Source organism: Cornus florida, unplaced genomic scaffold (genome assembly GCF_030987335.1).
Source record: "Cornus florida cultivar Cherokee Brave unplaced genomic scaffold, ASM3098733v1 CherokeeBrave_3.0.0_Hap2_Chr11, whole genome shotgun sequence".
Lineage (NCBI taxonomy): Eukaryota > Viridiplantae > Streptophyta > Magnoliopsida > Cornales > Cornaceae > Cornus > Cornus florida.
In genome coordinates, this window is record NW_026775581.1 from 117,272,713 (window position 1) to 117,297,309 (window position 24,597).

Below are 24,597 nucleotides of genomic sequence, written 5' to 3' on the forward strand. Positions count from 1 at the left end.
TGTTTCATTGTGATTTTTGGCTAAATCTAAAGGAATGTCAGTTAAATTAACCCTAATTTTTATTTATTTATTATTTTATTTTTCATTTTTAGAAGTTAAACCAGACACACGATACTATTCACAACATTTCCTTACTTAGACTGGCAAAGCCTTTAATTCGATCCATCATGCAATTCATTAAGATTTTTTATTTTTTATTTTTATTTTTATTTTATTATTATTATTATTATTTTTAACACAATGATCAATCAAGTCAATTGATTAACTAAAATTATGTTGTAACAGTTGAGGTTTTCTAAAGAACGACTGACTGGAATGAATATGTAAACTGCAATCAAATTTTGCAATTAGTCTTTATTTTAGGAGTATTTTTCTTGAACAAAAGCCATTTTCTGCGTTACATCATTAATTCATGGAAAATGATAAATATTATTAAATTATTTTCATGATATGATTCTTGAAGTGGCTTATTTTTAAAAGGAAAGAGTTTTAATAACAGTGAGTTTTAATGGGTATCTATTATCCGTAAAAGAATAAAAAATTATAATCAAAATTAGGATTATTTTCATCTTTGCATCAATGAAGGTAGAATTTAAAAATACACAAAAAAAAAAAAAAATTGTAATCAAAATTATGATTTTATTTTTATCTTTGTATCGATGAAGGTAAGACGGTAAACACAAAAGATATGTAGTAATCACGATAATGATAAGAATGTGAAAAAAAAATATGTTATTGTAATTGCACAATAATAGTGCCCAACACGCAAACATTTCCAAAGCATTGATTGAGAATTTGTCCATGGAGTGGATGATAATTTGTTTCAAAACTACCATAATCCCAATATATTCTTAAAAGGATATCAAACCAAGAAAAAAAAAAGAAAAAAAGAAACAAAGTCACATAAATAATTTCTATTTTTTGTTAACAATTGTTGAGATATAATTCAAGCAATTCATAGTCGTGGTCGGAATCCAGGATGTTTGGACTCTCGAGTAACCCATGTATTTTCATCTCTGTTTAGTAACTCAAATTACAAAGAAGGTAAAAAAGAAAAAACAGCAAGTTTAAAAGAGAAAATAAGTGGTAAAGTAAAGTTAGAGAAATATGAAATTAAAATTAAGAAAAACGATGCCGTACACATCTTGAATTTTAATTACGTGATTCACTGCTCTTGAATTGATATGCATGGATCAGAGGTATTTTCTGCAATTTAGCAGTTTTGGGGGCATTAGAGTAAAATCAGACTTGAAAAGAACAACAATCAATTACATATAGGTTGGTATAGTAGTTAATACCTTAAAATAAGGTGGGTAAAAATATAATTTTCCACCTCGAAAATGACACATCACAAACCCAACAATTGATTCGTTATTCGTCTAATCATCTCATTTTTGTCTTTTCGTTTCTTTTTGCCCGAAATGTTTATCATTCTCAGTGTTCTTCGAATCTCAAATGCTCCGAACTTTGAATCCAGTCTAAGGTTCTCTTCTTTGGGGGCTCTGATTCCAATTTACGACCTGTAAAGCTGGAAACAACTGATTGAGACGACACCAGAAGCTCAAATCGAGGTCAATTTTCCTTAAATTTTAAGTATTGCATGTATTGTAATGGTTCAGTTATAATGTAGTTCGATATTTTATTATTTTAAAATAATCAGAAAATTTTGGGTTTTGCTGTTTCCCACTCTGTGTATCTGATGATTGACTGATGTATGTTCATCTTTCTCATTGTTATGTCACTGCAAATATTTAGAAAAATTAATAATTTTGCTGCAAAGTTTAATGGGTTTTCTAGGTCTTGTATCTGATATTGAGTTTATGAAAATTAAAAATAAATTGAAATTGTCTGTATGTGTGTGCGTGCGTGTTTTTTCTTCTTCTTGCGAATGTTATCGTTTCAGTAAATTTAGGTTAAGTTAGTACTTAAACCCCCCAAAAAATTTCTATCTAATTGTGTTTCAACAAGTGTTGATTAGAGATTTACAGTTACATTTCCTCAGTTTTTCTATTTACTTGTTCTTGAAAGATGCCATAGAGGAGAATGTTGTACTTATATGTGTGGTTCTTATTTACCATTCAAAAACATACATTTGTTGCCAACAAATTTGATGTGAATTATATGCTATGATTTAGATTGAACTTTTTTTAAAATTTAAATTAGGTTGTTCACCAATTAATATGTGATTAAATCTTGGCACTAATACTGTTAATTTTTTTAATTCAATTTCACTTTCAGGGTACTGCAGCTGGGTTCAACACATTCAGCAATCTAGAGATAAGATGGGACTTTGCTGTTCTAAGGTAATTTTATATTTTAATTGATACCTGCTTAATTAACAAATAAATAAATTCAAAATCTTCTGAAATTATATGTATTTGAAATATAAAGATAGTGATTTCCCTTAATCTGCATTCGCTATTCTGTCCAGTTACTTGATTTTCTGGTGGTAGTTGCATACTGTAGCTCTTTTCAATGTTCTCTTTTATGCCTTGCCTTTATGACATAATGTACATTGAAAAATCTATTGGTTCAGTAATATTGATTTTCCCATTTTAAAAATAGCAATATGATGTGTTTACCAAAACTGCACCAGTGAGGAAGACTGATGTGGTCCACATTGAGGGTAATGCTAGTTGGAAGTGAAGACCAAACGAAGCATGGTTTACAGTAAGCAAACATATCATAGCATGTTTCTTTATCGAGGTTATGGCCTTAGATAGAGGGGAATTTTCAATTGATGAAGACGTCAAATTTGAAAAGGTTCTAGAAAGAGATTATTTGTATGCTCTAAATTATGGAGCATTATGGATGTGATACTGTTCAAGCTGATTGTCTATGAGGAATTGAGGACATTAGAAAGCTAAAAAATCGATCACTTACAGGAAGGATATGATTGGTTGTATCATTAGAAGGTATGGTCCAAGACTGAGTAGAAAGGTTGTTATGGGTTTAGTTGAGTGCTAGTGTGTGTGGGTTTAGTTGGGTGTTTCTTACACCACGTTTGAACAGAGAGGGAAGGATAGGGGAAATGAAAAGAAACATTTTTCAATTTATTTTCACTTTTTTTTTTTATTATTATTAATTCACTTAATGAGGTGAGAAGATGGGAAAGAAAATTGAGAGTGACTAGAAGAGAGAATTTCACTTGGTCCCACAAAAAATATCACTTCAAAAGTAGGGCAATTTGGAGAGATTCCAAGAGAATTACAGCATAGAAGCACAAAGTACAAGTACCTATAAGGGGTATGGATGAGTCTCGCTGGTCATCTTCTCTCTCTCTCTCTCTTCACCTCTTCTCTAAAACCAAGCAGACGAAATTGTTTAGACTTTTGTTCTCCTTTTCTCTTCCTTTCTCTCCTTCACATAATGAATCAACAATATGTTAGTGTGTGTGCAGGTGTGTGTTTGCGTGCTTGGGTGGGAGTTTCTTCGTGTTGTGTGTGCGCTTGCTCACATGTGTGTGCATTTGTTTGTCAGTGTGTGTCTGTGTCTACGTGGGTTGAGTTGATTATTTCTTAGAGTGTCCGTGTTTAGGGGCGGGGAGTGTTTAGTTGAGTGTTTCATAGTGTAAGTGCTGTGTGTGCTTTAGGTGAACGCCTTAGTTTGCAGGATTATGGACAGTTGGGATTGAGAACCTCTTGCAAAGATTAAGCTGCCATGCCTTTTCAAGATAAATGATGCATTTACATCTTTAAGTGTGCGTATGTGTGGCCTCATATTTGGTGAATGCCTTAGTTTACAAGAAATTGTGAACGATTTGAATGAGAACTTCTTGCAAAGACAAGTTGCTGTCTTTTCATGAAAAATGATAAATTTGCAACCGGGAGTCCCTGTTGAGGATTTACGAGGAAATTTTCTTATTGTGAACTAACACAATGCCCAACTTCATCAGCTTAAATATATCTCTATCATAAAAGTTGCATGTGGATGTTCTCTTTTACCTGGAAGTAATTTACAGCATATTCCAACCTCTCAACATCTCAAATACTAGATCCTTCTCTTCTCCTCTCTTGATAGTTCCCCCTCCAGCCACATCTGTACTAAAACTAATGGTGGTCTATGTTTTTTATTTCTTTCTTTCTTCTTCCTTCTTCTTTTTTAAATTATTATTTATTTATTTATTTATTTATTTATTTGATTTTTTTATATATATATATATATTTTTTGTTCTTTAGGCTATTAATCATCTATTATTGCCACTCTTAGCATTTATGGGCTTACAAAATGTATACTTAAATAATTTTTGTATTACAATTTATTTTAGTTTGGGTAACATACCATTATTTTCTTGAAAATAATTTTTTATGCGCCTGTACTTCAATTGCTGGACGTTGAGCTAGTCTATTGATCATGTTTAAGTTATGGGAATGGTTATAGAAGACAACGATGGGACTGTTCTAAGCCAACAGGTCATGATACTCAACTCAACATAGCCTTGACCCATCTTTTTGATGTCAGATATATGGATCCTGTCTCTCCATTCTGCTCTACCTTCAAATAACTAATCATGGTCTAAAATTAATAAATATGTTTTAAAAAATTAGCTTTTTTTATTTTATTTTTTATGCTAAGGTGGATGAGGGCCGTAATACAACTTTGTAGGAAAAAAAAATGTTTTCAACTTGGCTTTGTAATTGGAAGTCTGGAACTTAGCATTTTACTTGGTCTACATGCACCATTCACTCCTTTTAATTCGTAATTTGGTGGATTCTCAGTTTCAAACAATAAGACACTTTTACATGTAAGATTATTGGTTTTAATTCTACTTCTATTACTTTTCTTTCCTAATGAATTGCAATATGGTATTGCATTTGAATGTCAAACGAAATTAGTCCTTGTTTTCTGCATGGAATTCAAAAGGATGACTCCACTATGGTTTGGATATATTTAACAAATTCCCAGAGACTACAGTATGTCATGGAATGGCTTTTTTTTTTTCTTTTTTTTTTCTCCCCTATGATTCATTTGTTGAGAAGGATTGTGTTCCCCATCAAATGTTATGGAAACAAAAAAATGTTATGGAAACAAAAAAGGCTCGAGTTAATTTCCCTACGGGGCCAAATATTAGTGTTAGTTAAAGATCTTTTCTTTTTTCTTTGTTCATTGCCTGGCAATACAAAAAAATTAAAGATCTTTTCCCCACAAAAAGATATCAGTTTAGTCAATATGACAATGGCTTGGCTGATGATTTTGAAAATTGGCTTCAGTTCACATAGCTTTTGAATCTTACCTTGAGTTTACTTGACAAAAAAGTTAAACTGTGCATCCTACTTGTAGCCTCAGAACGATGGAGATGATTCTGGTCCTGATGTTGAATTTGCTGGTGCAAATGTGCACCTCATCACTACCAAAGAAAGTTGGGATGAGAAGCTGTCAGAAGCAAGGAGAGATGGCAAGATTGTAAGTATTTGTCACATGTTTATCCTTTCGCTGGATAAATTGCCATTTTAACTTCCGTCAAACTTTTGATGGTTCCCCAATCCACTGCTCTGAGAGTTTTGTTCCTTTCTATATAATTATTTTCTTTCTTTCTTCCCTTTCTACCAGTCTCAAAACCTTGACCTAGGGCTTGGGAGTTAAGTCCCAAAGCCCGGTAGGACAAAGGTAGACCAGTCCTTTCTATATAATTGCTATATTCTTTAAATGATAATTATAATGAGAAATTGTTTTTAAGCGTGTACTGCAAAAATATATAGTGTGCATCTGAAAGATCAGGTGAAGAGGTCCAGACTTTATTCCAAGGTCAGAATCCCTTCCAAGAAATAAAAGTTACATTTTCATAATCAAAACGGTACGAGAACACTATATGCATCCCCAAGGACTGTAGCCTAGTGGTACTTCCTCACCTTCTAAAGTGGGTGTGTGCATCTCAACTAGGAAAAAAGAAAAGTGCATTGAAAACCTCATGTTGATGCCTCTAGCCTAAAATGTCCAGCTGTTTATTTCTTTAACCGTGTTGTTCAGTCCTTCCTCTGTCAATTTAATCCAATGAAGAATTGACATTTGCAAGGATGCTTGGTTTTAATACAAAATCTGTAAAAAGATCCGAGACAAAATGGATCGAGTAAACATCTGTAGCCTTGTGCATGAAAAATCTATCCCTGTGATGCCATCTATTTAGGGGCTATTGCTTAGTACACTTGGAAAATGCTCGGTTTTTCAAGTGTGAGAACGTGGGTTCGACTCCTGAGAGCAGCTACTTGTTCAAATAATGCCAGAGGTTTGGTTTGTATCCAGTCCACCCCTCCCACTTTATGATGCCATCTAATTCCTTGATATGTGATGGATGATTGTTTCAGCAAACCCTTTACTTTATCTCGGCCCCACCAAAAGACCCACCCCGTTACAGACAGTAGGAAGTTCAAATTTCCTTTCTCAAGAAATCCATGTATTTTTTTATTTCGGAGTTGAGCACTCTGATAAAGGCATCATATCTGTATGCCATTATTATTATTATTTTTCACATGTTGTCCTGTTGCTACCCAAAATTTCATTACCCATTTCCAGTTACCTTCTTCAAAAGTTGCATCTCATTGCCACCCTTTCATTTTCGCTAAGAAAGGTTTTTGCTATCAATATCAGTATATATTTTAACCCATCCCTTCTTTTTGCCAATTTGACCACGAGAAAAAATTGTTGAACCAGTATAGATATTTGAATTAGTTGATGGTTTGACATGTTTAGAGAGAATATATATTTTTCCAATGTACTTGGGAAAAAAAGAAGGATCCAACCAATGCAGCTATGAACTGCATACTAAGTGAGTTCTGGAACTTTCTTCAATGAATAATTACATCTAATGACCAGGATTACTTAGTTTTGAGAAAGTTTACCTATTAGAATTTTACCCAACAAAAAATAAAATAAATAAATTAAATGCTTATTGTATTGCCAGGATTATATGGTACTGACATCATAGATAACCACTGTGACGAGTTGGGTGACCTGCTGAGTAACAGTTTAGCCATGATAATTCATGAAACTACAAGCAATATGTTCTCTCTCTCATACAACAAACAAGGCAGCTATTACTTCATAACATACAAGTTTCCGTGAAAATCGTTGATCCTTGTTGGAGTTTTGATTTTAATTTTTATCATGACCCTTTTTCTTTTTCTTTTTCTTTTTCTTTTTTTTTTTTTTTGTTGTGGTTTTCACCTTATTAACTAGAGCACATTTTCCAACAGGTGGTTGCAAATTTCAGCGCATCATGGTGCGGTCCTTGTAGAGTGATTGCACCATTCTACTGCGAGCTGTCTGAGAAACACCCTTCTCTAATGTTCCTAACCGTCGATGTTGATGAACTAATTGTAAGTAATGCAATTATATTTTGAAAGTTGTAAAGGAAAATGTTAGTGGCGTTTCGGGAACTTAAAAAGAAAAACATAGTGGCATATCAGGCTTTTGTAGCCATCTGTTCAAAGGCCTCACTTCTTATACTGTGCCCAACTTGAAAAGAGAAAAAAAAAAATAAAAAAAATAAAAAAAATGACGCACAAAACAAACAGTGTGAAGTGAACGTCTGATAATCTGGTCAATTCTTTATATTGGTGTTATCAGGTGATTTTCATAGCTGTTCTCTGGTGCAGGAATTGAGTACATCATGGGATATTAAGGCCACTCCAACCTTCTTCTTCCTTAGAGATGGGCAACAATTTGACAAACTCGTGGGAGCTAACAAGCCAGAACTACAGAAGAAGATAACAGCCATTCTAGATTCTGCCGAGCCGTGTAAGAAATAACTGCTTCGTGTGCTTTCCTTGTCATGTATGAGTAGCCAGGATGGTGGTTCTTGTTGTTGTGGAGTATCCCGAGTCTTATAAATATACTTCGCCTTAAATCGTAAATTTGATAAATTTTATTGTACAATTATTTTATCCTTTCAAGAATGACAAGATCCAAAACCTGTGGACTGATATGTGCAGTTAAATTAACTAGAACTTTCTTTTTTCGTCTGACCGTGGCCTCTGGCACACCTAAATGTAAAAAAGAAGATGAGGAAGTACCAAGGGTAATTAGACTGCTTGGTAAGGTTTTTTGCTGCTGTGAACAACCTTTGGCAATAGCAAAATTCTGATAACATGTAGAACAAAGACTAATGGCAGACTTGGAGTAATTTCTTAAAAGCATTCTTCAGGAAACCTTTTGCCTCATCATCTGGACCTTTTTGCAGATTTGGAGTAATTCGAAATCGTTTCCAGTGATGAACATGCTAATCCATGCACATTTCACATTCATGAGGAGTGGAACATTGATTGATATAATGTTAATGATATCATGTTCTCCCAGTCTACAAATACTGTCTGTAAAGCAATTTACTCTGTTTTTCGACATTGAGCCTACTCGAATAGTTATACATATGATGGTAGGGTTGGGTGAAAAAGCATGGTGGATGTTTATATTTAAAGTTGTTTTAGTTCAACAACAGAGCATTAAGGAAGTTTTGGAAAAGCTTGTTTTTAATTATCATATAACATTGCAATTCTTAGCATTTTTTCCACGAATAAGCTTGCTTCTAAAATCCAGGGTAAAAATGGACTTGCACAAAACTTGTCCTATAAAACAGGTATGTTCAGCTCACAGTTTTATGGATTTCAAATTCAATTCACATTGATCAAACCAGCATGGATCACTGTCAAATAGCATATTGTGCTTAGCTGAATAGCAGAAGTTGGGCCAGCAGAAGCGTAATTCCTAAGTAACTTATGGACTTGTAAAACATGGATCAGTGCTGTATTGCTCCGAGTGGTCCACTGCTCCCAGTGTCCTGGAACACGAATTAGAACCTTGCACCCTTTTTCTTTTCTTTCTCTCACAACTAGTCACTGAAGTAACGGAAAATCGGGATCAGTGAAAAAAATAAAAAAAATAATTCTTACACTGATTATTTGCAGTGAATTACCAAACTAATTATTTTTCATTAGTTATTTACAAAACAAATAAAAAAGATACTCGACCACTTTACAAGTCTTCTTCTTTTTAGTTAAAGTTGGCATAAGTCTTCTTACTCACAAAATAAATCGAGAAATCGGGATCATTGAAATAAATAGTGACCATGCAAGTGACGTAACGTGATCGGAAAAACACGACGTCAACACGGTGACGTGGTCCACAAGAACAAGTCATTGCTATTCCTACGAAGCAGTTTTAACTACTACTTTCTCGCATTTCTTGCTCTCCTGAATTTAAATACTGCTCAGCCTCAGAGAGCGATTCAATAGGAAAGAAGAAACACAATTCCATAGAAAGAAAGGTCCAACCTAAGCGGCGTTTTGCGAGGTACGGTCGCCGGAACTTGTGAACAATTAAGCATTTATATATATCTATATCTATATATATCAAGTATTACGAATATATATATATATACACACACACACACACACACATATTGGGTTAAATTTAACGTCAATTTGTTGTTGAATATTTTGGGTGTTGAGCGTTTTTGTTGTTGTCTTTTGTGTGTTTGTGCAGATTATAGATCAACAATGGCGGATGGAACTCCCGGGGATGTTCCAGAAGTGAGTCTCTGTCTCATTCTTTTGGAATATATATGTCTATATATGTATAATGTATCAGAATGTGTTTGAATATACATACATATATATAATGGTTTTGTATAATGGGGTTGTCTTTTTAGTGCAATGCCCTTATAAGAATAACCAGATGAAAACGAAGATAATCATCACTATTTTATAAATTGGCGTTTCTTAAGTATTTGTTGTCGTCGTTCTCTCTCTCCCTTTCATTACAATTAATAATAATCATATGCTAACCAAAACATGTTGTTAATGATATTTAAGTCTGGCTATATTCTCAGTAAAGAATTGGTCAATAAATAAAGAAGAAAGGGTCTACAAAGAATAAATATCTTAATTCACCCTTGTCTCACTAATCGTCCAATTTCTGGACAATTTATAGTTATTGTGTGCAACCTATCATTCCCATTAAATGCGTTTTTGGGAAGTCTACCTAATGTTGTTTACTCGCTTTGTCAACTCATGCATGATATTAAACCTTCTTTAATGCAGTCCGGATATACACTTTATCATTTCTTATCTAGTCCCATCCGTCATGATTCATGTTTCTCGAACAGCTCGAGGGTGAAGGGTCTGGTACCAAATGATATGGCCATGAATAAGAACCATAAGACCGTGTTACATGTACTTGGGTATGTATGTCGGATACGTGTCAAATCTTCAAATAGAAGGACGCATGGACATGACTAAATATTTATTTTATTATTATTATTATTTATCTAAAAAAAGTTCAATATAGCCATTGAACTCATTTTATGGGTTTATACATATATAAATACACACAAAAGATTTATAAGATTGTGAATCAAAAGGGGTTGGAATTAGTTTGATTAGTAACAGATTACCGATTTTCAAAAAAAAAAAAAAAAAAAAAATGCATTCGAGTCTCTGAACAATAACTATTTTAAGGGTTTAGGTGTTAAATTAAATTCCAAAAGGTAGATAATTATTTAAGGATGATTGTTGCATGATTGCGTAAGATTTTAGTAATGCGAGTTCACTGATTCTAAAAGAAGAAAGAGTAGGAGAAAAAGAATGAGAAAGATCTGGGAATCCCACATTAAATTCCTTAGAATTCATCCCCCTAAATTAAGATTAATTACACATCAACATTGAAGTTTTGGAGCTTTTCTTAGATTCTCATAATTGAACCATTAATTAAAAAAAAAAAAAAAAAGATTATATGAAATCCACATTGAAATTGGTTGGAGTAATTTTTGTCCTTGATTTTATGAAAGATTTACAATCTGCAGTGTTCTCAGAGGTTTTCTATCCTTCATGTGGAATTCACCTTGAAAATGCAGGAATAAAATTTTGCCTAATCTGTTGGATGATGTTTCCTTGCATGTCTTGGTTTTGTTTATCAAATATATGAACATTCTCTTGAGCCTATTTCAGTATTTTGTTTTTGTTTTTAAGTATTTTTTTTTTTCTTTTTTTCCTGTTGTTGGTTAAGCTTCACATAAATAAGCATCAACCTAATTCCAATTATAGAAGGATTTGAAGCTCAGATAGTCCGAAGAGGCGCAGGATAATTGTCATTGCAGTTGAAGTTTGTCTGTTTTAGTAGTTGCTGTGGTTTAGTTACCCTAATAATTTCATGTTTCTACTTGTCTACATTATATTTTATGATTATTATTCTTCAGATTGTACCATTTGATCCTACTAAGAAGAAGAAAAAAAAGAAAGTGGTAATTCAGGACACTGGGAATGATACTGCAGCTAAGTTAGCTGAGAAAACAGAGAACTTGTCGGGTATGTGTCGGATAAATATGCAATAACTTGTTTAATTCTCAATATTTTTCCTAACAAAATATTTTTTGCCATTTAGGTATCTAGATGTTTTAGAAGACTCAATTTTTTTTTTCTTCTTTTGCAGTCTCTGAGGGAGTTGAAAACGCATTTGTTGGTTTGAAAAAGAAGAAGAAGAAACCAGTAAGTCGTGATCATAAGCAAAAAGTTGCATCATTATATTACCTAATAACTCGATGTTATGTTCTTGCAGGTAGAATCTGATTCCTTGAATAATGAGAATGTCAATATGGGAGACGATCTGGATGGTAACAATATTAATCTCTAAAACGCCAATTGATTGAGTAGCTATGCTGACAGGTTTAATGCCAAATGATTATCTGAATGTGTCAAACATTATTCTTAACTTTTCATCATCATTTAGATGGTATAGGTGAGGATGAAGAAGGGGAAGCAATTGTCTTGCCAACACGGTACCCGTGGGAAGGAAGTGAACGAGATTACGAGTATGAGGAGGTATGTTCCACATCTCTTGATTCTATATTCTTTCCCTTCATTTAAGTTAATAGATTTGCCTGTGCTTCTCATGACTGTGCAGCTCCTAGGCAGAGTGTTTAATATCCTCCGGGAGAATAATCCAGAGCTTGCCGGAGATAGACGAAGAACTGTTATGCGGCCACCTCAAGTTCTTCGAGAAGGCACAAAGAAGACGGTCTTTGTGAATTTCATGGACCTGTGCAAGACGTATGTTTGGATCTGTTGATTCTGCTTGTTTGCCCTTGAGATTCGTACTCTTTAACACTCGGTCTAATTTCAGGATGCATAGGCAGCCAGAGCATGTGATGACTTTCTTACTCGCTGAAATGGGAACAAGTGGATCTCTTGATGGGCAGCAAAGATTGGTTGTTAAGGGTAGATTTGCTCCTAAAAACTTTGAGGGGATTCTGCGAAGATATGTCAGTAAGTTCCTTGTTTTGTGTATAAAAAGAAAAAACGCGTCATCTAGCATTAGTCCCTGTTAATCTAGGGTATTGAGAGGTGTAAACTGAGTACAGAAGTACACATTTTTGTGTTGTTTTCGTCAATTGGCTGCCTTCAGACTTGAACTCATATCCTTGCAGTCCGAGATTTAACCATAGAAGTAGTGTGGCAAGTCCTCATACTGGCAGGATTGGCTTGAATAATTGGGGCTGCAGTTGCCTGTGCAAATCTCTGCAACATTTTTTATTTTCTGTTTTTGTTTTGGCTATTACTATTATTTATGAATTCTCTCCGGACAATGCTTTGCGACTGCAGATGAATATGTCATATGCAATGGCTGCAAAAGTCCTGATACAATTCTTACAAAGGAGAACCGCCTCTTCTTTCTCAAATGTGAACAGGTAAAACCAATTCCATCCTATTTCAGTAAACATCTACGAAGCCCTGGATTACGATTCCTTTTCTCTTTTGCTTTCTTTTATTTATGTGTGAGTTTGTTTGACATGCTTTGAGCATAGATGGGGTCACAACTTGTTAATGGTGAAGTTGGTGACATTTTATTGGATGAGCAACCTCTGTATACAACAGCTCAATGAAAGAGTACTTTTAAGTTTTTGAAAAATAGCTATTCCACACTGCATCATTAGGATTGTTTACAACTACAGTATTTTTTTCACACATTGTTTGATTTCTTTAGTCATCTTCAGGAAGTTCTGAAATTCATGTGTTGGACTGAATTTGTATTTCTGTTTACAGAATTTTTTATTATTGATATACCGTTTTCATTCTCTTGCAGTGCGGTTCAGAGCGTTCTGTGGCGCCAATTAAGGCTGGTTTTGTTGCTCGAGTTGGACGTAGGAAGGCTGGAACATGATCCAGCTGTCTTCTATTCAATATTCACGAGGCTTCTCTTGTTAACAAAAAAAATCCGAATCTATTATGAAATGTTCCTTTTATTTTAAGAGAAACATCAAGTTGTTCTCATTTTGTTCTCTCATTTCAACTAGAGAAATATCAACTAGTTCACATTTTGCTTCTTTGACCTACTTCGTTAGCTGTCATATTGTGGATTCTGAGCTTCCATGCAGACTTTAGAATTCTGCAGGTTTAGAATGCAGAAGGTATTTGATTTTTGTGTGCGGGTGCAAAATTCCATGAGTTCATTTGGGAGGAAAGAGAACAGAGTGCATGGGAGCAAAAAGCGAATTCGAGAACGGTGGTTCGAAAAGGGCAAAATATAAGTCATACATTGTGATAATGGGAGTGAAAGCGCATGAGAGCAAGAACGCAGTCAGGGTGAGAGCTTGTTGAGAAAATTTGTGTCGACTTAGATTGTGACTAAATACTACTTGACGATGGCAATGGTCTTCTTTGGTCGAATTTATGAATAATGATGAAGCATACAGAAGGCTCATTTAATGGGCTTACATAAAATCCTGAAATTAATATTCCCATGAATTTTCTGGAAATATTCATGCTCTAGAAAATCAATTTCAAAATACTCTTATTTCTGAAATAAATCATCAGAGACCTCCAATGAGAAATTATTATCACAGTGAACATCACACGCTATTAGCATAGAAAGTCTTCAATGTGGGTCATCGTGCCTTGAATAAGGTTGGAGTCGGTCAGGGCTCATATGCGGAGACTCATTTAATGAGCTTACATGTAAAAACAAAATTCGATCTCAAAGGGTGGAAAAATTCCCTAGAACAAAATTAAGAATTTCGAATAACAGTAGATGGTTTAATTGGGTGAGATAATTTAACACGTGCTTGAAGATTCATGAATGTGCTATTCTTTCTGTGGTTGTTCTTTTGTAACTTTGTGATATAAGCTTTGACGAGTTACTTGTGATTTAATGTACGAACTACTTAGAAGAAGGTGAATAGAGAAACATTGGAAGGGAAAAATAATTCAAAGATGAACTTGTTGCGCTGGCAATATGTCCAAGGTTCGGGAACAAATTCACCGCACGTCATCATATGAGAAAGGGTGGTATTGAACAGTAATGATATTATATAGTTGGAGTATTATTAGAAATTGAGGGGTCATTTTAAAATTTTTACAAAATTTATGGATATTTTTGTTAATAAAAGAATATTTCTTGAGGGCGGCTGTCTCCGTTGATTCCCTTAATGAATCCGTGCCTAGTCATGACTAGTGATTCGACTTCAAGCTTGAAGCCTGCAATCCGAACTGACGGATTTTTGCCTTTTGGAATTAGCTTACCCTAGCTAATTCCAAAAGGAAAAAGTGAAGAGGATGGTGTCATCCTTATATGAATTTATTTATTTTGTCTCGCCGGAGAGGAGGAAGGACTCTGAGATTTTATGTTTTTTTTTTTTTTTTTTTTTTTTAAAATTTTTATCAACCAGAATTTACATATAAATATTTTAAATTTGTTAAAGGTCTCTTAACCTAAGTGATATTTCATCTATTTTTTTAAAATTCATTATTAGAATTTAAACCCTGATAAGATAAAATAAAAAAAAATAAAAAAAGCTCTTTGTGAGGGTCACACAATAATTTGTTGTCAACAATTGCAGCTCCATTTTCAAAATAGAGATGAGTGTGGGGGTGGCAAAAGTTGACACAATCTGTCAATACGATTCAAATACTACATGAGTTAAATAGGTTTGGTTGACTTTAAACGGATTCAAGTCATAAACGAGTCGACACGATTAACCCGTTTAATTAATCGTGTCATTTTGAATTGAGGGGTTCAACCCGTGTAACTCATTTATACACATTTAACTATATATATTCTAAATAATTTAAGTTCTAAAATTATTATATAAACTTGTGTCTTATAATTTAATCTTTTGTAAATTATAAATTATTTAGTAATTTGGTTGATTAAAATTTATATATTTTTTAGTATTTATTATTTTATTGAGTATTATTAATAATTTAAATAATATAATTTTTTTTTTTTTTTTTGTAAATAAGCCATCAAACGGGTTACACGTGTAATCCGTTTAATAAACAGGTCGGGTTAGATAGTTAGTGTTGAGAGTTCCTGACACGACTATTAAGTAAGTCGTGTTCGAATTTAATACCTTTAAGTTGACATGATACCATTATGACCTGTGAACACGAATTGCCATCCTAAATAAGTGTATATTTCTATCTTTTTGACGTTATGTTTAATTTCCTTTAAAAAAATATGAACAATTAACACTAATTTTTTTTTTAAAATTATTTTTTCTTTCCACTCCTAATTATCCAAACGGAACCCACTCATATTTCCGGGTAGTAAAGCTCGGCGAAGAAGCTTTCAGCACGAGTTGTCAAGAATATCATGTTGAGAGCCAGTAAATGTATCTTGATTGATTAGCACGCACACACACACACACACACACACACACACACCAGGTTCTCTCAATCTCTACAAAAGTCTAGGATTTTCACCATGTGTGATTGCGTCCCCTCAACTCTCCTCCCTTATTCATCCGGCATCAGGATTCGAAATTTAGGGTTTACCAGATGTAATCGGAAAACATCAACTGTACAGACACGAGAGATTGTTACCCCATTTTGTCCCCACCTCCCTAATCTCCACTTTTCAGATAGCACTTTTAGAAATGGCTGTGGCAGTTTCAGATCTAATGGAGCTAAGATGAATTCATTTGCTCAAAATTCAAGCGAGTTGGGTTCCGGAGAATTCGAGTTTTACAACGAATTAGGGTTTAAGGAGACAGGGAATGAACCAATTGAGTTCGAAACTGACCCAAATGGCAAAGAAACTAAGAATTCAAATTGGGAAAATGGAATTGATATAAGTAATGGGCCAAAAGTGGAGGGTCGAAGCGACGATTCATTGGCTTCGTCAGGTTTGGATTTTCCTGAATTGAAGAATGGGGTGAAGAGTAAGAGAAGTTTGAAGGACGAGGATTTGGTAAAGATTGAAGGTTCTGATGGTGTAAATTCGAAGTTGGAGGAATCGGAGAGGCGCAATGAAGATTGGGTTTCCAGGAGCGGAAGACAATTGATGAGGAGGTCGAACATGATTGCAAAGCAAGTGATCAGTGTACAATCTGCTCTCTGCTTGGGTTTTGTTTCGCAACTTTGGGTGGACACCAACTCTGTGAGTGAAATATGCTCATTTTCATATGAATTTTATAGTTTCAACTGAGATAAATGAATGCTTTGAACCTAGGGAAACCATTAGGTTTTTATTTTCATTGTTCTTTGTGGTAACATGATTGTATGTAAATATCTGTATGTGAGGTTCCTACTTTCTAGGAAAAAAGAGGGAACAATTAAGTTGCAGTAAATCACTGAACTTACAGAATTTAGATTGAATAATGACCAATGGGTTGTAAATGACACCGGAGCTAAAATTTGTGCTTTATCACTCACAGTAGTTATCAATCTTCAAAGTGATATATCACATGACATTAGTGTATAAAAGATCTGTGAATCATTTGTACTTTATGGGGGGAAAAAGACACAACTTTACTGTAGACCTGATGAATTTACATAACCTTGAATGGCTTATAGCCTATAGGTGGAAAATGAGAATGAAGTTAATACTAACCCTTCATCATTCACCATATGCATATACATCTTTCAAATATTAAGTGCAATACACACTTCATTGGAATGAAATTAGCACATGTTTTCTTCTTGTCATTTTTGCCATGTTTAATTATATTCTGGTGGTAGTGATATTGTTTAAAGATCAACCAATTATCCTTAAGATTCTGGCATTCTTAACACAAAGTTAGGCACCACCTATGTAGCTGTGAAGTTTACAACTTTATTATGGCAACTTTAACTGCTGGTTTGCAATTCTGATAATATTGTTCTACATTATGTTATTGGTATGTTTTAAGCTTGAAGAAGTGGTGGCAGTGATAGCTTATCTTTTTTTGTTTTCCCATCTGTCTTGCAGTGGGTGGTACTGGTTGTAGAGGTGAGGCCACACTTGCTTTCTGGGGAACTAGAAAAATTTCTTCTAGATGATGTTAGCCAGGTAGATAGTGTGCTTTATTTACTCTCGCTCTCTCAAAATATATATATGTTTACAGATTGATATAGTCGTAAAAAAAATGTTTACAGATAGATACACACACTTGATGTATTAATTACTGTGAAATTTGCATGACCTAGTTTGATAAACTTCTGACTGGCACTTGTTTCACATGATCCTCCAAATGCGGTGCCGTTAATGGGAATAATCTGGAAATACAGTATAATGCGCTGGTTGTTTTATTCTATTGACGAACTCTCACACTCATCAAGACGTAAAAGCATACAAATCTTATCTTGCATTCCTTTATTATGTAGAATGCCATCATGTAACCGTCAGAGTTCTTTATCTTTCTGTATAAAAGATTGGGAGGGCAAGTGTTATGGTTAATCTGCCACCTTTTTTTTTTTTTTTTTTTGAGGGCTAGTTTCAGTCCAGACTTTTGACCTCTTACCTGTATATTTAGTTACATTTGTGATTAATTTATAGATAAACAATTAATACTGCTGGTATGATGTTATCTTCATTGACCTCTTAATGTAATTAGACATCGTGGTCACATATACTACTGTTTTCGCTGAAATTCCTCTCTATTTTGACCAACATTACGGTATTCTATTATTCTGGTGCAGATAAATTTTGGTTTGCCTTTAATCATATATAGAAATTTTTACCATCTGTAGTTGTCACTTGTCAGACTGTGTCCCCTCTTCCTAGGCGTATTTGCATTGTATTAGTGGCTTCTGGAACTGTAACCCAATTTTTACCAGTTTATTCTAATATTATGCTAAACATAATTCAATTTCATCAAGTAATCAATTTGTTATTCTTCGCAGGTTGGAGATGTTGTGCTCATCCAGGATGAGTGTGTGATGGAAAATGAGTTTAAAATGGTTGGACTGGAAACCTTGGTATGTTTGATTATTTTCAGTTCCAAAATCTTGTTAAATAAATGCAATTAAGGACAGTTGAGGTGGTGTGTGTATATGGTGTTCGTTTTTGTGGGGGGTGATATGGGGGTTTTGTGGGGTGGTTATTCAGGCAGTTCATGCATGAGAGATCCCCTGGTTTCCAGGTCATGATCCACCTGTCAGTTATAATTATCTAATTTATCATGGTCTGCAGAGTTGGTAGTCCCTTGCTTGCTCACCAGTCGCCACAAACTGTTGTTGCTCATCTTATATAGGGTGTCTTATGCTACTATATTCATGCTATATGCTGCCCTCTTGTTGATCTAATGTTTGCCATCATATTGGGTTCCTAATTTCCTAACAGCTATCTTATGAAATTGCACTCGCAGGATATGAATGTTCTGTTTCTGGTTGTTTGCTAAATGATATACTTTTATGCAAATTGCAAATGAAGAAATGCGTCTGCTTTAAAATTTATAGTGCTTTTTTCGTGTAGAAGAGTTTTGTCCTGTGCTGGTAGCTTATAAGATTGCATTACTAAATTTTTGAATGTACTAAAATTTGATGAATATACTGAGAGACGATCTCTCATTTTTCTTGACATGAAATCAGGGAGAGCCTCATGTATAAAAGATGTATCGGGTTGAATGGGCATACCAATTTCAATATATTTTTTCCTATTTAAAGTTTGTTTGTCAAGCCCGTAGAGAAGAGAAGAGTTGCATTTGATAGATTTAAAGTTTGTTTGGCAAGTCCTAGAGAAGAGAAGAGTTGCATTTAATAGTTTGCTGGTGCAAAACTTCTAATTGATCTTTGTTTTTTTTTTTTTTTTTCCAAGCAACTTCAAAACCATGACTCTGAAAATTTGTGATACTATGGTATGGCAGTTAATATGACCAATAAGTCATTCAATGGCAAAGAAGGATATTGTGGATCCAGTCCCTAGTATTTGAAACAAGATTTTGCCACCTTGTTTAATTGTATAATATTGCCTGGTTTGCTTGTCTGCTATTGTTTATTATTGATTTTGAATTTTTGAGTGTTTAATTATTACTTTTTGTTAGGTAGGATACAATGTTGTAACACCAAATCGACAAAATATTGGAAAGGTATGTCTATGTTTGATGCATCTACATTTTCACATTGATTGAAACATTCAAATTATATATTTTCCACAACAATCTTATCATTGAAATCTTATATTATATTATAGGTGCGAGGATACACTTTTAACATTAACTCGGGTGGTGTAGAATCACTTGAGCTTGACTCGTTTGGAATATCCATCATTCCATCAAGTTTGGTAAATGGATGATCTTTCACTCATTTGCTAATAATATAATGGAAAGTTTGCAATGCTGGTCATTAAAGGAAGGTCCTTTTTGAATTCTAGAGGCAATTTGTTTCTTATAATTTCAGGTTAGCACCTATGCTTTGTTTGTTGAGGACATACTGGAAGTTGTATCAGACACTGTTGTAGTGCATGAAGCTGCAGCCTCACGCATACAGAGGCTAACTAAGGTATTTTTGTGTGCATTGTAAATCTATCAGTACTGGTTTGTAGTCGGATTTTAAATGTGATTACCTCTTTAAATGGTAAATGATCTTGGTTTTCCACGCATACATGATTGCATGTGGTGGACCACGACAGAACATGTGTAAAGAACTATGCATTCAGGCACACCAACTGGTGTCTTATTCAAAGTCTCTCACGATCAAACCTGCAAATATGCACATACCGAACACACTTGCACATGGAAGCACAATGTTTCAGGCATTCAAAACTAGGTTACCATTTGGTTGTTTTAGTTGGTGAATTCTGTATTATTCCTAGCAGACAGCAAAGCTGATAATAATGATATGAAATTTTAGTAATTTTCGAAAGCTAAATTTCAACTGAAAATTGCCTGCTAGCTTTTCTGTTGGATCTATGTCAATAGTAAACACTCCTAATTGTTATTTCCAGGGTTTTTGGGATGCCCAGAATGTGCGGAACTCCAAAGACAAGTTTGGAGAATATTATGACTTTGAAAGACAATCTGCCCCTTCTGACCATGGGCGGAGCAGGCGGAGAAGCTTCACTAGGCAAAAATTTCGCCCAAAGAGGAGAGAAACCGAGGATGATTGGGAGCTTCCTATGGACTATTTATGATCTGTTTGGATTTCATGTTTCCTCCCGTGTATATACATCCACGCATGATTTTTATTTTTTTCTTTCTCAATTCCCTTTCATATTGTATTTGTATATTTCTCAAGCCTTGGATCCTCTGATGTAGTGGTACAGTAATTTGTCAATAAAAATAGTCCAGAACTACATCAATGGAGTCCCTGGAAAATTAGAATCCTCTTATCTTCGGTGATCAAGAAAATGGTCATCTGCCAATTTTTTACAATACAAGCAAGGGGCAACAGATATCATGGAAGCAAATGTCAGATCATCCTGTACGGCTCTGAATTCTGGCACAACAAACTGTATGGAATTTACTTCGCCTTTCAACACATTTATTTTGTTATTTAATACACTGGTTTTTTGGCGCATTAATTTTGATTTTCAACACATTAAATATGTCTAAAATAGGTAGATTTAATTGAGTTGAAAACCCCCACAGTGATTTTTTAGCACATTAATTTTGTTTTTCAACAGATTTATTGAAAACGAATTTACTTGAGTTAAAAAATTACATAAGACAATGCTATACACAGCAGAGGATCCAGGCTCTTCTCAACCCTCCTCTAGATATAATACTATGTAAATAATTCCTACTTAGATCAATTCCAAGAAAATACACTCTCCCAAGTCTTTTCTTTCTAAACATTTACCAATTCTAAATCTAATTCTAAATATTATCTTAGAGTTTGGAGGGATGGTTGTGTCTTAGAGTATGGAGGACACATGCGCAAGATAATCATTGAGAAAAAAATTTCGAGTGGCCCTATTTTGATTCAAACTTCAAAAAACATATAACGTTAGATTATTGGCTGTCATGTAATCAACTTTTGAGTGTTTTTACAGTAATAATTTGATGAGACTTCTTGGAAAGAAACATGTTCCATTTGGAACTAGGGACTTTAAAGTAATTTACTGTTTCATCATGATGGGAGAATCTAGGGTTTAAGTGCCTCTTCGTGACTTAAAATAATATTTTATGTGCTTTTCTGCCGAACAAAAACATTATTATAAATAGTAGCCGTTAAGCGCCTCTGCCTTTCAAATTCAAACCCCACCCATCTCTTTCTCGTTTTCTCTCTCTCAGGCTCTCAGCCCAATAGCAACCAGAAATGTTAAAAATTCAATCGCCACTCGCCGGAAATCAGATCCAAAGGCCCAAATCTGGCCGGAAACCACTCCAACCTAAGAATTTTCCAGCCAATCCAATCGGCAACCATGTTAAGCCCAAGCCAAAGCCAGAGTGGATAGAAATCTCTCTGATTAGCGATTCTAACAAAGAGAATCATCCTCCTACCAAGATTTCATCGTTCGATACGTCACTTGCGGAGGAGCTCAGCGCAATTCGCGAGAAGTTGGAGCGGTTGAGGTTTGATAAGGAGAAGACAGAGAAGATGCTGAAAGAAAGGGATTTGATGCTGGAGATGAATATGAAGGAACTGGAGAAGAGAGGGGAAATGCAGCAGCAGCTTGAAATCGAGGTCGATAGATTGTTCCGGTTGAAGGAACTCAAAACTTCATGCATGGTATGATGAATTACACTTTGATTAACTCTGTTTGACTAGTGAGAAAATGTAAGAAAATATCTCATAATTTTAAACTTGAAACAAGATTCAGCTTAACTACGTAATTTTGCAATAAAATATAACAAAATTTTGCACTTCAACCAAAATTCAGCTTTACTAGGTCGTCCTTTTTTTAAAAATTAATTAATTTAATTCGTTTGCTTCATTTTCCCCACGTTTTCTTAGCAGCCAAACGGAGGTAATATATTATTTTTTTTATTTTATTCTATCTCGTGTTGATTTAATTTTCACTCAACTTTTTGGCAAATATTTGAATTAGAGGACATCTTCAATTCGATCTCTGAGAGAGAAGGACCATGAAAGGAAGATTAGGGACGACCGATCACAGGTAAGAGGACCTTTCTGAATTCAATCAGTCTACTTTTAATGTTCAATTTATCTAAAATTGAACAAATTTATGTTGATTTGTTAAGACTTTGGCAAATTCAAATTAATTGAATGGTCTGTTTTCCCAATTTCAGGACACAAGATCCGAATATGGAGATGAATCGAAAGATGAAAGCGTAATGCAGAGTCCGAGTTCAGAGATTGAAACAGTGTAATAATGTTGTTGTCCTCTAATCAGAGTATTTGTGCCTCGTGATTCCTCCTCCTCCTTGTTCTTCTTTTCTTCTCTCTTTTATTTTTCTACAGTTTAGGCTTTTGCTAGCGATCCAAAAAGCCACAAAATGATCAGCATATAATATCTCATTGTATTTTTGTTATAGATTTTGGAAATTTTTTGGCACTTCTCTTGCAGAAATTACAAAATAGGATGTATTTTATATATATATATATATATATATATATATATATATATATATATTAGATAAAACCTAGATTTCATTAACCAAAAGAGACACCAGTACAATTTTTATGAATCTATTGAACATCAGAGGGAGACTCAAAACTCATCATAAATAACAAAATCTGAGATAGCATAAAGGCTAACCTAATGTATAGATCTCCCGCCACTGCGGAGTCTAAGAAAGGTTTGATATACGCAATATTACCTCTATCTACAACACGAGGGATGGCAAAAAACCTCTATCTACAACATAAATGAGGGATGGCAATATTACCTCTATCTACAACACGAGGGATGGCAAAAAACCTCTATCTACAACATACATGAGGGATGGCAAAAAACGGCCGTTCACCACTGAGACAATACCCTCAAGCATCTAGAATTAGTATATTGGAATTAATATTAGAAGAAATTTAGTTCAAAGAAAACCCACCAAATAACCTTAACTAAAGAGAGTACAGCCAGTTTTGCACAACAAATCAAAGATAACTCTGGAAAGGAAATAGTACAAGGAAGTTTCACATAATGGATAAATTGGCTTCAAGCATTGGAACATCAAAAGCCTATACATGTAAATTTGTAATCAACTGCGTGAGCAACTCCTGCTAATTGAAGGGGTTTAAGAACGCCATCGGCGCATTTAAACTGTCCACAAGAAGTGGGAATTTAAACAAAAAGCTTCCACCACAACAGAAAATTAAATTTGTTATTTTGCATAATCGGGGGGAGAGCACCAAGAAAACACGAGCATCATAGCAAAACACTTGGTCCCCAGACCACTCATCCATGTGGGCTTATCCCAATGAAGGAGGAGATGTAAACCCACTCACAAGAATAAATATTATATTTGTCACGACCGACCCTAGACTGTAATGTCTAACCGAGCCCTGGAACACTGTCCAAAAATTTTAGATAAAAATTTAATACTCAAGGCTGATAATAAGAAAATCCATTGTTTTAAAAGTCATGTTAAATAAAGTACCATGTCTCAACATGCACACACAAAGTCCATTTCCCTGTCCACACATTATCTAAAAATATAAAAGTGGGTTTTATACGTAAAACCCCATAATCCTTTAATTACAATAATTAAACAAAATCTGTTTGGAAGAATATTTACAAATATACATGTTGGTAGGGCTGTAACTCGGGCGGGTTGGGCGGGTTGGAGACTTAATTCGGACTCGGCCCATGTACAAAATCTTTTGCCCAAGCCCAGTCCGAGCCCGCCTAAAGCCCAATTCCAGCCACCCAAGCCGTGTCCACAATTAACTTCCCCTGCCCAAGCCCGCCCATGAGCCCACGTCTCTGTATTTAGAATGTAAAAAATAAGAAATTTGTGCAACTACAAGGACTCAAACAACATTCCTCCAAGAAAAATCCCAAACACACTACCAACTAAGCCATTATACACTTGTGAAATAACATAGTTTTAAAATAAATATACCCTTTCCGGGCTCGGGTTGGACTTTAGACTTTATATAATATCAATCCAAGCCCAGCCCGAAATTAATTCGGGCTCAGATTATCTAGCCCAAGCCCAGACCTAGAACAAAAAAAACACTGCCCAAGCCCTAAAAATTTCGGGCTGGGCTCGGGTAAATTCTGGCTGGCCCAGCCCGAGTTACAACCCTACATGTTGGTCTCAAAATATACATTTCCCATTTATACAAAGATATATAACCAAATAGAATCCAACATCTATCCATGACTATGGAGGAATTCCCTCTATGACCTTTTGTCCATAACCTGAAAAAACTATATATATAATAGGAATGAGCAACCACAGCTCAGCAGGAAATGCCTAACCACCACTCCTTAATACCTCCATGAATCCAAACAAAGAATATGAAGCAGAAAGGGGGTTATACAAGTCAAGGGGAAAATAATCATCAC

At 34.7% G+C, this 24,597-nt stretch overlaps 4 protein-coding genes across 4 annotated transcripts; all 4 read left to right on the forward strand.

Moving 5' to 3' along the window:
• The first annotated feature begins 1,392 nt into the window (after window positions 1-1,392).
• On the forward strand, window positions 1,393-7,959 carry LOC132283883 (thioredoxin H-type-like). The gene is made up of 5 exons (XM_059785922.1): window positions 1,393-1,571; window positions 2,239-2,303; window positions 5,281-5,403; window positions 7,191-7,313; window positions 7,593-7,959. The coding sequence occupies exons 2-5, from the start codon at window positions 2,283-2,285 to the stop codon at window positions 7,743-7,745; spliced, it is 420 nt and encodes a 139-aa protein (XP_059641905.1). The 5' UTR covers window positions 1,393-1,571; window positions 2,239-2,282; the 3' UTR covers window positions 7,746-7,959.
• A 137-nt stretch (window positions 7,960-8,096) lies between these two features.
• On the forward strand, window positions 8,097-13,520 carry LOC132283882 (eukaryotic translation initiation factor 2 subunit beta-like). Its single transcript, XM_059785921.1, has 10 exons — window positions 8,097-9,282; window positions 9,475-9,521; window positions 11,186-11,294; window positions 11,419-11,474; window positions 11,545-11,599; window positions 11,716-11,807; window positions 11,890-12,035; window positions 12,109-12,251; window positions 12,588-12,673; window positions 13,069-13,520. Exons 2-10 carry the CDS (start codon window positions 9,489-9,491, stop codon window positions 13,144-13,146), a joined length of 798 nt encoding a protein of 265 aa, XP_059641904.1. The 5' UTR covers window positions 8,097-9,282; window positions 9,475-9,488; the 3' UTR covers window positions 13,147-13,520.
• Window positions 13,521-15,511: 1,991 nt separating this feature from the next.
• LOC132284179 (uncharacterized) lies at window positions 15,512-20,503 on the forward strand. Its single transcript, XM_059786262.1, has 7 exons — window positions 15,512-16,362; window positions 17,173-17,253; window positions 18,087-18,161; window positions 19,226-19,270; window positions 19,375-19,464; window positions 19,581-19,682; window positions 20,128-20,503. The coding sequence occupies exons 1-7, from the start codon at window positions 15,688-15,690 to the stop codon at window positions 20,311-20,313; spliced, it is 1,254 nt and encodes a 417-aa protein (XP_059642245.1). The 5' UTR covers window positions 15,512-15,687; the 3' UTR covers window positions 20,314-20,503.
• A 625-nt stretch (window positions 20,504-21,128) lies between these two features.
• Window positions 21,129-22,647, forward strand: LOC132284208 (high mobility group B protein 6). Its single transcript, XM_059786293.1, has 3 exons — window positions 21,129-21,854; window positions 22,174-22,242; window positions 22,376-22,647. The coding sequence occupies exons 1-3, from the start codon at window positions 21,441-21,443 to the stop codon at window positions 22,454-22,456; spliced, it is 564 nt and encodes a 187-aa protein (XP_059642276.1). The 5' UTR covers window positions 21,129-21,440; the 3' UTR covers window positions 22,457-22,647.
• Window positions 22,648-24,597: the final 1,950 nt, after the last annotated feature.